Consider the following 12,598-nt stretch of genomic DNA (forward strand, 5'->3'; position numbering starts at 1 on the left):
CCAAAACCACCAATGCTTTGATTTCATTTTTGTTTTTGTTTACAATGTCAAATGGAATGGATCAAACGGGGATTCTCTTACCGGTTAAGCTTAGTTCTCACTTAACCATTTTGTTTTCCGTAATCTTATTAAAAAGATAAGCAACCATGATCTCAGACAAGAACTTTTCATGTGAGTACAAAAACTGGTAACACATTAATTGAACAAAGTGAGACATCATTATCTTTCTCTATACATGTAACTGATCAGCATGGACGAGCAGGCAGGAGAGAATGTATATTTTGTTTGCATGTGGCTGGACGAAATTGGTTCTGGACAACATTCTCTAAGATGAAACATACTTTTGACTTAACCGTGGCTGCGAAAATTTGATCACAGCTACATAAGTCAAAAACATTTTCCATCTTGAAAATGTTGTCCTGAGCAAAACTCGTTGTTTAAGGCAAGCAAATCTCATGAGAGATCGCTTAAAACATGATTCGAAGAGTAACCTTTTTTTAAGATGGAAGAGACAGGAGAGAGCTTTAAAATCTATGTTCATAAAGTGAATAGTATAACAAGGCTGAGTTTATGCACTGCCACTGATGGATTCTCGTCCACGTTTCTGTAAAGTTTACACGCATCAATTCAACAGCTTAAGACTTTGAAGAATCGTTGAAGCACACATCACTGGCAGGCATGGATGATGCATGAAGCATTAGAGCAAGATGGTGGTGTTGAAGTATATAAAAAGAGTCGAAAGATGTTTCAGAGTACGTTCACTCATTTAAGAGACATTGAAGTTTGGTCATTATCAAATTGAATCTCTCCTCCCACCTACCATAACCATTATTATGGATACATAATAAATACACCCATTATCTTACCAACAACTATCTCGTATGTATTTTTCTACTTGTTACAACTTTAAACCCATGGAATATGTAAAAGATACTGTATAATAGATTTTCATGAACTGCATATAGATGTAAGGATCTTATACTAGTGAAATCAGAACAAGACCTATGTATGACCAAACCACTAAGGGCTTTTTCTTACTCTTGTTTTTCTGACAAAAGGATTTTACACGAGAATCTGTGAATGGGTGAACTAAGAAACTGAGATCTCTTCCATGACGCTTATTTCTCCAGTTAGCTGATCTTGTACTTTGGGCTCCAAGTCGATGAACTGGTTCGACTTGCTCGCTAGATGTGAGATGCTTACTCTTCCTTGACGCTTGATGTAATCGGCAACAGCATTCATCTCTTCCATTGATATGTAAATGTATTTTCCTCTATCGTCCATAACACCAGAGAGCCGTCCTGAATAAAAGTGAGGAGGCTTTTTGATACGAGTGAGGCTATACGACCACCTATCTTATATCAGTACAGTCGCAGGGCCTATAAAGGAAAACAGGGGGAGACAGTTAAGGGCCCAAGTGAGGGCGTGATGAAGTAAAAGATCTAGAAGATGGGGGAATAATGGATAACGGCAGAGCGATGAGTCATAGACAAGGCACGTGCAGTTGTTGGTCACGAATAGAGCATGAGTACGTGATCAGCCAGTAGTATAAGAATAAGGAGAAGACGTAGGTAAAAGGCATCAGTTGTATAATCAGGGTTTTCATGGAAGAGAGGAGATACTCCTAAGAAAAACTTGATTGTACTTATCTCTTTTCATCAATAAAAACGTCATTTCTCTTATTTGGGTCTTTTTTTACAAGTTCGATACATCAAAAGTGTATCAAATTGGTATCAGAGCCCTCGAATCTGGGAAAATGCCACCGAAGAAATCTGACATGGATCTTACCTTGGAGCAGATGCAGCAGCAGCTGAGCCGTCTTCCGATCCTGGAGCAAGGGATGAGTCGTATGGAGACGATGGAACAGTCGCTGAACGTGATGCAGCAACAGCTTGCGGTCATGTTCAGTCGATGGGAGATCGACCAGCAGGAGAAGGAAGAGGCGCAGAAGAAGCTTCGTGAGGCGGAGAAAGGAAAAGCGCATCAGACCGATGACTCTTTTCCGGAACCGGCAAGCGGGAGCAGACCCACTTTCGACGGTGACCGTAGGAGCCAAATGATGATGTCAACTCCTATGGGTCCTCGATCGGAGGTTTTTTTTCACCAGAGCCAAGGCTCGAGCCAGTGGGAGGGGACACAAGCATGGCGACATGCGGCTCTCGCTAGGCGTCTGGATCTACCTTCGTTTTCGGGAGAGGAGGCTGAGAGTTGGGTGTTGCGTATGGAGGAATTTTTCGAGCTGGGAGACATGACAGAGGACGAGAAGTTTCGCGCGGTGCGGATGTGTTTCACCGGCGACGCTTTACTGTGGTTCCGGTGGGAGCGCAATCGAAACCCATTCCGGAACTGGGCTCAGTTGAAACATCGGGTGCTCGAGCAGTATTCCACGGTGCTCGATGTTTCTTCCGGGGAGCGGCTGTAGACCCTCCGTCAAGAGGGAACGATTAAGGAATACAACCGGGATTTTATTGGTCTAGCTTCAAACGCGCCGGAACTTTCAGATCCGGTTCTGGAGTTGGCGTATTCGATCGGGTTGAAGATGAAGATCCGGGCTGGTATGAAAATGTTTGATCCCCGGAACCTTCAACAAATGATGAGAACGGCGATTAAAGTGGAGGAATGGTCCGGTGATTCGGAGACGGTGGGCTCGAAATCGGCAAAACCCACTTTTGGGGCCCAACCTACTAAGCCCAATACCACCTCTACTTCACCGACTAAGCCCAAGCCCAACACTTCGACTCATGCGTCTACAACGATTCCAAAAGGGGCTGGAGCTAGGGTTACAACGGCTCATGGTCGATTGAAACCTCCGTTTCGCCGTTTGACACCGGCAGAGGTGGAAAAGTGGAAGGCTGAGGGCCTGTGCTACAAGTGTGATGAGAAGTTTCACCCTAATCACCCTTGTCAGCAAGCCCAGCTAACGGTACTCGTTCTTCACGCAAATGGGGTGGAAGAGGAATTGTCGGAGGAGCCTCGAGAGATTGCGGTGGAGGCAGATGAGGTGGAGGCGATGGTTGTCGAGATCTCCATCAACTCGGTGGTGGGTCTCACATCTCCTCGCACAATGAAGTTGCGGGCCACTTTGTTCAGAGAGGATGTCATCGTCTTGATCGATAGCGGCGCGTCACATAACTTCGTCTCGGAGAAGCTGATTCAGAAATTGGGATTACGACCAAGCGCAACAGCGGCCTACGGGGTGTTGGTGGCTGGTGGCGTGAAAGTGACGGGCAAGGGAGTTCTTAATGACGTCGAACTGAAGTTACCATCTTGTACGATCACCACCAGCTTCTTACCTTTAGAGTTGAGAGTAGCTGACGTGATTCTCGGGGTACAGTGGTTGGACACCTTGGGCGAAATGCGCGTGAATTGGAGGTCGCAGTGTATGAAGATTTGGCTCAATAATGATTGGGTGATGATAAGGGGAGATTTGAGCTTACATTCGGAAGCAGTGTCGTTCAAATCTCTTTGGAAAGCAATGGGGAAGGATGATGAAGCTCTCATTGTTGAGTATGGAGGCATTCAGAAGAATGAAGTAGGTCTTGCGGTGGTGGCAGACGGCGACTGGGCCGAGTTGTTAGGCCAATATGCGGGGGCGTTTGCCGAGCCAACGGAGTTACCTCCTTCTAGAGGCAAAGAGCATAGCATCACACTTGAGGAAGGGGCTAGACCGGTGAGTGTTAGACCATTCCGCTATCCTCAGGTCCAAAAAGCAGAGATCGAACGGCAAATAGCTTCGATGCTGGCAGATAATCCAAGAGAGTGGAAGCCCATTTTCGAGTCCGGTTCTCTTGGTCAAGAAGAAGGACGGTAGCTGGAGATTCTGTGTCGACTACCGAGCCTTGAACCGAGTAACCGTTGCTGACAAATACCCCATTCCGATGATCGACCAACTGTTAGACGAGTTACATGGAGAGAGAGTGTTCTCCAAGTTGGATCTGCGTTCGGGGTATCATCAAATATTGGTGCGACAAGAGGATGTGCCCAAGACGGCTTTTCGCACTCATGATGGGCATTATGAGTTTCGAGTAATGCCCTTTGGACTCTCCAATGCGCCGGCGACATTTCAGTCCTTAATGAACAAGGTCTTTCGTCTTCATTTGCGCCAGTTTGTTCTCGTCTTCTTTGACGACATTCTCGTATACAGCAAAGACGAGATCACACATCGCGAGCACTTGAAGGCGGTGTTACAAATACTGGAGGAGAAGAAGTTGTACGCAAATCTTAAAAAGTGTCAGTTTGGAAGCTCTCAGGTGGAATACCTTGGCCACATCATATCGGGACAAGGCGTGGCGGTTGATAATGAGAAGATTAAAGCCATGTTGAAATGGCCAGAGCCCAAGCATATTAAGGCATTACGAGGATTCTTGGGGCTTACTGGCTATTATAGGAAGTTTGTGCGCCACTATGGAAGCATTGCGCGACCGCTTACCTGTCTGTTGAGGAAGGATCAGTTTGGTTGGGGAACTGAGGCAAGAGGGGCGTTCCAAGCTCTGCAGAAGGCAATAACTACGGTTCCGGTTCTAGCCATGCCCAACTTCGACATTCCTTTTGTCGTGGAGACGGACGCATCCGGTTACAGGTTGGGGGCGGTGCTTATGCAGAATCATCAACCGATAGCCTTCTATAGCCAAGCTCTCACTGAACGTCAGCAGCATAAGTCAATCTACGAAAGGGAGCTGATGGCAATTGTGTTTGCGGTTCAGAAGTGGCGGCACTACTTAATTGGGAGGAAGTTTACGGTGCGTACTGATCAGAAGAGCCTGCGGTTTTTGTTGGAGCAACGCAAGGTGAACATGGAGTATCAGAAGTGGTTGACTAAACTGCTTGGGTTTGATTTTGAGATAGTCTATAAACCCGGCCTGGAAAGTAAAGCGGCAGATGCTCTATCACGCATCGTGGAGGTTAAAGAGTTGTAGGCGGTTTAAGTGACTACAGTTCTTCAGCTGGAGGAGATTGCTAGTGCGGTTGATAAGGACCCTGAACTGCAGAAGTTGATTTCTGAGTTGAAAGTCGATCCTAGTACACATCCAGACTTCATGATGGTACAGGGCCGACTCCTACGTCAGGGCAAGATGGTTGTTCCCCGAGCTTCTCCTCTGATTGAAGTGATTATGTCAGAGTATCATAGCGGCAAGATTGGGGGCCATGGAGGCGTTTTAAAGACTCAACGGCGCATATCAGAGTTGTTTTTCTGGTTTGGGATGCTCACTGATATTCGTCGTTACGTAGCCGCGTGTCAGGTGTGCCAGAGACAGAAGTACTCTACCTTGGCTCCAGGGGGATTGCTCCAACCTCTACCTATTCCGGAGCAGGTTTGGGAGGATATTTCGATGGATTTTGTGGAGGGTCTTCCTCGTTCTCGCGGTTGGAACACAGTGATGGTAGTGGTTGATCGTTTGACGAAGTATAGCCACTTTGTGGGGCTCAGTCACCCGTTTACAGCGACGGACGTGGCACTGATTTTCATACAGGAGATAGTAAAGCTGCACGGGTTCCCTCGAATGATCGTCTCCGACCGAGATAAGGTGTTCACAAGTATGTTTTGGAAACAGCTTTTCAGGTTGTCGGGAACACGCCTCTGTTTCAGCACCGCGTATCACCCTCAATCTGATGGTCAAACCGAGGTGACTAACCAAGGGATGGAGACCTATCTGCGTTGCTTTGCCAGTGAGAAACCGAAGACTTGGTCTACCTATTTGGCTTGGGCGGAGTTGAGTTACAACTCTGCGTACCATTCCTCACTCAAAATGACTCCGTTTCGAGCATTGTACGGGCGAGATCCGCCTACTTGGATCAAGTATGAAACAGGTTCCACAACAAATGCGGAATTGGAGGGTCAGTTAGTGGAGAGAGATGCAGCCTTACAGCTACTGAAGGAACATCTTCATCGTGCTCAACAAATGATGAAGCTGCGGGCTGACACACACCGCAGGGAGGTCGAGTTCGAAGTGGGAGATAAGGTCTTTGCGAAGTTGAGGCTATACAGACAGAGAACGTTGGCTAGAAGACTGAATGAGAAGCTAGCTGCACATTTCAATGGGCCATTTGAGATCGAGAGCCGAATGGGGAAGGTAGCTTACAAGCTTAAGTTACCAAATGACGCGCAGATCCATCCCACGTTTCACGTTTCACAGTTGAAGAAGACGATAGGGGAGGTTACTGAAGTATTGCCACTACCCACACAACTCAATAGTGAGGGAGAGTTGGTTGTGGAACCGGAGGGGTTTGTGTCAACAAGGGTCAATGGAGGGACATGACAAGACGAGATTTTGGTGAAATGGAAGGGTTTACCAATTCATGAGTGCATTTGGGAGTGGGTGTCTGCAATAAAGAAACGCTTTCCGAGCTTTGACCTCGAGGACAAGGTCAATTTCATTGGGGATGGTATTAATACGAGTGAGGCTATACGACCACCTATCTTATATCAGTACAGTCGCAGGGCCCATAAGGGAAAACAGGGGGAGACAGTTAAGGGCCCAAGTGAGGGCGTGATGAAATAAAAGATCTAGTAGATGGGGGAATAATGGATAATGGCAGAGCGATGAGTCATAGACAAGGCACGTGCAGTTGTTGGTCACGAATAGAGCATGAGTACGTGATCAGCCAGTAGTATAAGAATAAGGAGAAGACGTAGGTATCACTTTTCAGATCTTAAAAGTCCCATTACGGTTTCGCATGAGTAGCTACCGTACGAATCCTAGTTCAATGGTTGGATAGAGAGAAAATTTACCAATGCTCTCCAAAGAGGCGATCCTATTGATGCATTCCTACACCAACAAACAATTGAATCAGATTCAGACTTAGAACAATGACAAAATGTATTCATATTTGCTTCATAGAAGATGTAGCCAGCAGAAACCTGAGTTCGTAGATTAAATTCTGCAGCGAGATCTTCAAGTGGAACACATTTCTGTTTCTGCAATCACATAACAAATCAAAAGGAAAAGCTACTTTTCCTGCACATTGATAAGGGATGAGACAACACTTGTATATATACATCATCATTAAGTGTGTTTCTGTTGGCAGAATAACGATTATAATGGGAGGTGGGAAAGTGTTTGATTATTCAAGATATACCTTTATGTATTCAACAAATTCTGAAAGCAAATCTTGGTTTCCACCCTGTACTTCCTCTGTAGTACCTTCAGCGTCAACTGAGAACTCCCCTTTCCATTTGTCAAACTCTAACGCAGCAGCCTCTTCTTCCTTGGCTTGTCGTGCTTTTTCTTCTTCTTCCTACATAACAGCCAAGTTCAGTATTTACTAGAGCAGGACGCCTAAACAGAAGAGAATTGGAGATGAAATAATTGACCCACCAGCTTCCGCTCCTCTGCCTCGCGCTCCTCATCTTTCTTCCTCCGCATCTCTGCATACCAATCTTGTTTTGTACTCCTTGACTCACGTGCAGCTTCTTCAGCCTTTACCAGAACATATGAAGAGAATTTTGATCAGGAAAGACTTGCCACGTACTATTCTGATCCAAGGGTAAATGCTCTATCCTTGAGCAACAATCTAAGACTTTCACAGTTGGGACTGTAACTGGTGAAACGATATTCCTATAATTTCCTATACTTAGTACTTGTAGAACATTAGAAGAATTCATGGCGACAGAGACTGTTTAGGCACCTGTCTTTGTTCTTCTCGTTCTTGACGCTTCTTCTCCTTCTTCTTAGATGCTCTGGCTTGATTTCCAATGGCTTCACCTTCTTCTTCATCTTCACTCCCACTGATGTTTTCTGTTTTCAAATGTACCCAAATAAATATTCCAAGCCCAGTAGTTCATTTGTTTTCAGACCCTCCCTAATCATAAGCTAGCTTTAAAGCAAGATGAATAACAGGTTTCTAGTTCTCTCAGGCTTGACAGTAAACTCTAACCAATAACACACGGTTGTGGTCACCAGCTATAAAAGTAATCAGAAACTTGATATTCCATTCATCTGAAAGCCAGGTCATTATTTTTCAGACCCTCCCTAGCTTTGCAGCAAGATGAATAACAAATTCTCCAAGGCTTGACAGTAAACTCTAACCAATAACACACGGCTGTTGTCAACAGCTATAAAAGTATCAGAAACTTGATATAGATTATCATCTGAAAACCATGTCTTTTATTTGATAGTTGATACTGTCTTTATACTTGGAAAACAAAACTCAACACTTGACACTTAACAACGTTAAAGAGACACAGAAGCTGTAAAGTACGAACCTTGAACGTTAGATGCTGAGGAGGAGCTAGCACCAGCAGAAGCTGCGGGTCTCCGACGCATTCTACCCCCACCACCAGTCCCACGTACCACGTTTTCACGTGCCTGAACCTTTAGGCAACCCCAAAACAGAGGAATTACGTAACAATCCATTTCGCAACAATGACAAAAAAAAAATTGAGAAGTTACCTGCGGCGGTTCTGCATCTTCCTCACGTGATCTAGCATCTACCCGACGTTTCCATAAGAACAAAGGAATCACTGCAGCTATGAGGATCATCGACACTATCAAAGCGAATATCTCCTCCATCTCTTACCTGCGATCGAAATTTAACCCAAAAAAGGGAATTTGAAACAGTTTTGAGAAAAATCAAAATATAATAACGAAGCGATCGACTCAGATCGTTCCACAATCTAACCTAATTTTCGTAGTTTAACCTAAAGCGTCTTGCTCGAGGATTGCAGAGCTCCCTCCACCTTGACTCGCCAGAGAAGACGATCGACAGGGTTAGTTTCGTAACTGTACACGACCCCAGAATCCTCTATACGAGTCAGAGTCTTTGGTTTTTTTTCTCTGTATAATATGACTTGTTTGGTTTCATGGTTTGTTATTAAGAAATTTGCTATACGGATCCAAGAGATCTATCTTGGTAAGAAAGATAATCAGAGAAGAGGCCAAGTTAACGAGAAATTCTTAACATTCTCATATTAAAGAAGTGGCAAAGCCAAAGTACATAAGATGGTAGTCTCTTAGTATCATACCAAAGGTGAATAGAGAGAAAACAGCAACAAGAGAATCAAAGATGAAAGTTGAAGAAATGTTTTGGAAAGGGAGGATAACAGTAATGATTCACTAGAGCAGAATGAAGCAAACGGCCTAGGGAAACTGCAACACAAGCAGCTCAGAAACCATGTATCTTGATGTTGTCCTTCTTCACAAGGCCAGCCTGTTGCAAGAGAAAAAGTAAAGAAAATGAGATAATGCAACAATGTTTTTATGTTAGCTTTGTTCGTGAAAGAGTGTGATTATTACCTGGACTAGGAACGTGGAGACGTTCTTCCTCTGGTCGCCTTGAAGCTGAATAACCTACAAATTTTCACAGTAGCACAATTAAAGAGAGAGCACACATACAAAAGCTAAAATTCTTAAGCCAAGTCTTTAACTGTCTGTTTGCATTATTTGAATGATACTACACCAACTGTTAAAAACAGTAGTTGATGATATACCACGGAGCTTCAAAACACGCACCTGTCCGAGTTCAGAGTCTTGAACCACAGTTCCGTTGCAACAAAACTCCTTCTTGAGGTCCTTAAGTATCTTGCTGTAACTATACTCTTTCTTCAGCCCCTGGACCGTTGTCAAGCTTTTCCTACCATTGCGCTGCTGCACACGGATGTGGACGTACTCCTTTGTTCCCGCACCTGAGTCCTCAGCATTAGCATCAGCAAACGGGTCTGCAGAAAAATCAAAAAGAAACTCATTAGCCCTTATCAAATCCAACATGAGAAACATTTAACAAAATCATATGAGCCAGATATGCAGAGGTATTTCAATCAACAATGGATACAATTGGAGCTTACCGAAGGCAGTAGGGACCTGGGAATCAAGTTCAGACATGAAACTTTGTTGATCTGGTGGGCAAACTACAGAGAAACTGAGACCTGAGAAATAATACCAACATCACATAAGAATTTGACAAACACAAAGAGAAGGGCAACAACACACAGTATAACTAGGGATAAAATAAACATAACACGATAACAAATCAATAAAACACACAATTCTAGTACGAGCCACATTCAATTGGAGATTACTGATAATCAAATGGGAAACTAAAGATTATCATCACCAACTGAAGATACGAGATGAGCAAAATACCATCTGATCATATCCCAGACACGATTCAGTCAAATTACCCAAACAATGTAAAGAGGAAACATCAATCCATCAAAAGACTACGTTTTTTTCTTTTTCAAATTCAGCTACAATTATAATAGATCATAAGCAAAAGCTCGCGTCCGATCTTCAGACGGAAAAAAAAAAAAAACGAACCAGAAACGCAATAAATTTCACCTCGAAATTATGGAAATCAAGGAAATTACAAGGTGTAATCTGCGATCAGCTAAAGAAAGAAGACAAAACGTGGATAGAAGAAGGGCAATTCTACCTGATTCGAGGAGTAGAGTTTCGAGGATCTGATTATCGGGAGAAGAGAAGAGAGAATGAAACCCTAGATTCGGATAAAGTGCAACTTATGTTTCGGTGGAGGAGAGGAAGACGTAGTCTCAAATTATATTTTCAAGGTGGACTTGGGCTTTGTACTTAACCCCTTGGTGGGCTTGTAATTGGACTTCACACGTATCCACTTGGTAGATTTGATTTGTCCACTACACCAGTTCCAATTCCATCGGATATGTTAGAAGATAATACTAAAGTCGGTGATTATCCTTTGTTAAATAATAGTGATTGTCCAGCTTGGCACACGTGGGGCAACAACGCCTATCCTTCTCATGTTGCAGGTGTCATTTTTATAATGAGACACAGTATAGGTGTCTTCTTACTTCTCTACTATAAATACCTCTTCCCCTTTGTATTTGTATTAAGGGGAAAATAATAAAGACTCTCAATTCTCTACTCTCTCGTTGTTATACAAAACATAAATATACATATATAATTTATAGATACATCTGAGTTAGTAGTTTACAACACGTTATCAGCATGAAGTTCTGACTAACTGAGGTTTATCAATCCGAAATTTTTTAAACCAGTCGAAGTAATGTTTAAATTTATGTGTTTTAATATACTTAATTTATTTAAATTTTATTATTGTTCCGGAGTGAGAGGCTAGGTCTTTTCTGTTTATTTTCGGGATGATAGGCGTTGCCTTCCCCGACTGATCGTTATGGTAAGCTATGCCTTCACGATCAGAGAAACACGTGGTAGACGTTGCCTCCGTGAATAAAAAAAAAATAAAGATTAAAAATGGCAGACTAAGTCTCCTCGGACCTTGAAATAAGTAAAAGTCAAAATGGTATACCATGTCTCCTCGGACTTTGAAAAATGATTAATATGGTAGTCTAAGACTCCTCGGATCATGTGGTAGGCTAAGCCTCCAATTTTATTTATGCTCTTTAAATTTTTGCAATTTAAATTTATGCCTTTAGTTTCTGCATTTCAATTTCCGTCTTTATATATTATTATTCTATGAATTCGGTTATTATATCAAATTTGACAAATCTCAAAATAAATGCCCTTGATATTACGGGAAATAGTTATATGACTAGAAGATCTTTGAATAATCAAATCCTTGAAAGAAAGGATTCACCAAATTGTTGGAGTTGATGTAAATCCTCCGTGAGAATTGAAAAGAAAAGAAACTCATGATACTAAACCTTCAAATTGGTCCAACTTGAAAAGGACAAGGATGTGGATGCGGTTGAAACCGCTATCGTGGTCGTGGAAGAGGATGAGGAAGAAGATTCCATCCCTATGATAATAATGGAAATTTCCACGAAAAATGAAAGTGGTCGGGTGATAAAAGGCAAACAGAAAAAGTTTGCTATAGATATGGCCAGAAAAAAATTGGGTACGTTGTTTTCGTACGCCAAATATTTAGCCGATCTGTATCGAGATTCAAAAAGAAAAAGAGAAAGGAAGTGAAATAAACTTCATCTCTTATGAGCCCGGACCATCTTTTCATAGCTTGAATACTCATCTTGATGATTCAGATTTTCTGGTTGGTCCAGAAAATGAAAATAAAATATCGATGTGATATAAAAATTATCTTCCTGAATAAGATTTTGAGATTCAGGATAGAGATAGATGTACTTGGCATATGTTGGGTCATCGTACATGACTACTAAAGGTAACAAATATTTCTCCTCTCTCAAAATAAGTAAGTATAATATCTATTACTATAAAATTTATTATTAGTTCTAGAGGAGCTTATGATGAAAAGACATGCATAAGAAAAGGATGGCAAAAGTATAAATGAGTGGTAAACCTGAAGTTTACTGATATATAGCCATCTCCAATAATGTTATCCACATTCTTGTGAAATGTTGAAAAACCAGAAGTTTTTCACATATAGTATGTCAAAAAAATAAAGGAAACCATCATGGTGATGAATCATCAAACAAGTTCACTAGATGTGATTTCTTTAAGCAGACCCCAAATTAAGATCTCACTCTAAGGGATTTGAAACATAATTCATCCCAAATGGGAAAACTGAATATATTATTGGTTCTAGAGTGGGATTCAGTACGAGATTTTAGACATGGAGTGTCATCATCTCGAGGGAGAGAATTAAAAAATCCTAGTAAGTGGAACATTGAAAAAATTATGTTCGCTCTCGAAAAAGAACTTGATAAAGTAAATTCAAGTAAGATGATCCCCAT

At 42.4% G+C, this 12,598-nt stretch overlaps 2 protein-coding genes across 2 annotated transcripts; both read right to left on the reverse strand.

Moving 5' to 3' along the window:
• Positions 1-929: 929 nt before the first annotated feature.
• LOC106324295 (DDRGK domain-containing protein 1-like) lies at positions 930-8,704 on the reverse strand. The gene is made up of 9 exons (XM_013762291.1): positions 8,620-8,704; positions 8,391-8,517; positions 8,204-8,312; positions 7,627-7,736; positions 7,317-7,418; positions 7,078-7,236; positions 6,860-6,916; positions 6,731-6,767; positions 930-1,301 (listed from the first exon to the last, which is right to left on the reverse strand). The coding sequence occupies exons 2-9, from the start codon at positions 8,508-8,510 to the stop codon at positions 1,090-1,092; spliced, it is 906 nt and encodes a 301-aa protein (XP_013617745.1). The 5' UTR covers positions 8,511-8,517; positions 8,620-8,704; the 3' UTR covers positions 930-1,089.
• A 176-nt stretch (positions 8,705-8,880) lies between these two features.
• LOC106344005 (protein translation factor SUI1 homolog 1-like) lies at positions 8,881-10,588 on the reverse strand. Its single transcript, XM_013783384.1, has 5 exons — positions 10,369-10,588; positions 9,782-9,862; positions 9,450-9,655; positions 9,234-9,287; positions 8,881-9,147 (listed from the first exon to the last, which is right to left on the reverse strand). Exons 2-5 carry the CDS (start codon positions 9,816-9,818, stop codon positions 9,103-9,105), a joined length of 342 nt encoding a protein of 113 aa, XP_013638838.1. The 5' UTR covers positions 9,819-9,862; positions 10,369-10,588; the 3' UTR covers positions 8,881-9,102.
• Positions 10,589-12,598: the final 2,010 nt, after the last annotated feature.

Source organism: Brassica oleracea, chromosome C1 (assembly GCF_000695525.1).
Source record: "Brassica oleracea var. oleracea cultivar TO1000 chromosome C1, BOL, whole genome shotgun sequence".
NCBI classification, from domain to species: Eukaryota; Viridiplantae; Streptophyta; class Magnoliopsida; order Brassicales; family Brassicaceae; genus Brassica; species Brassica oleracea.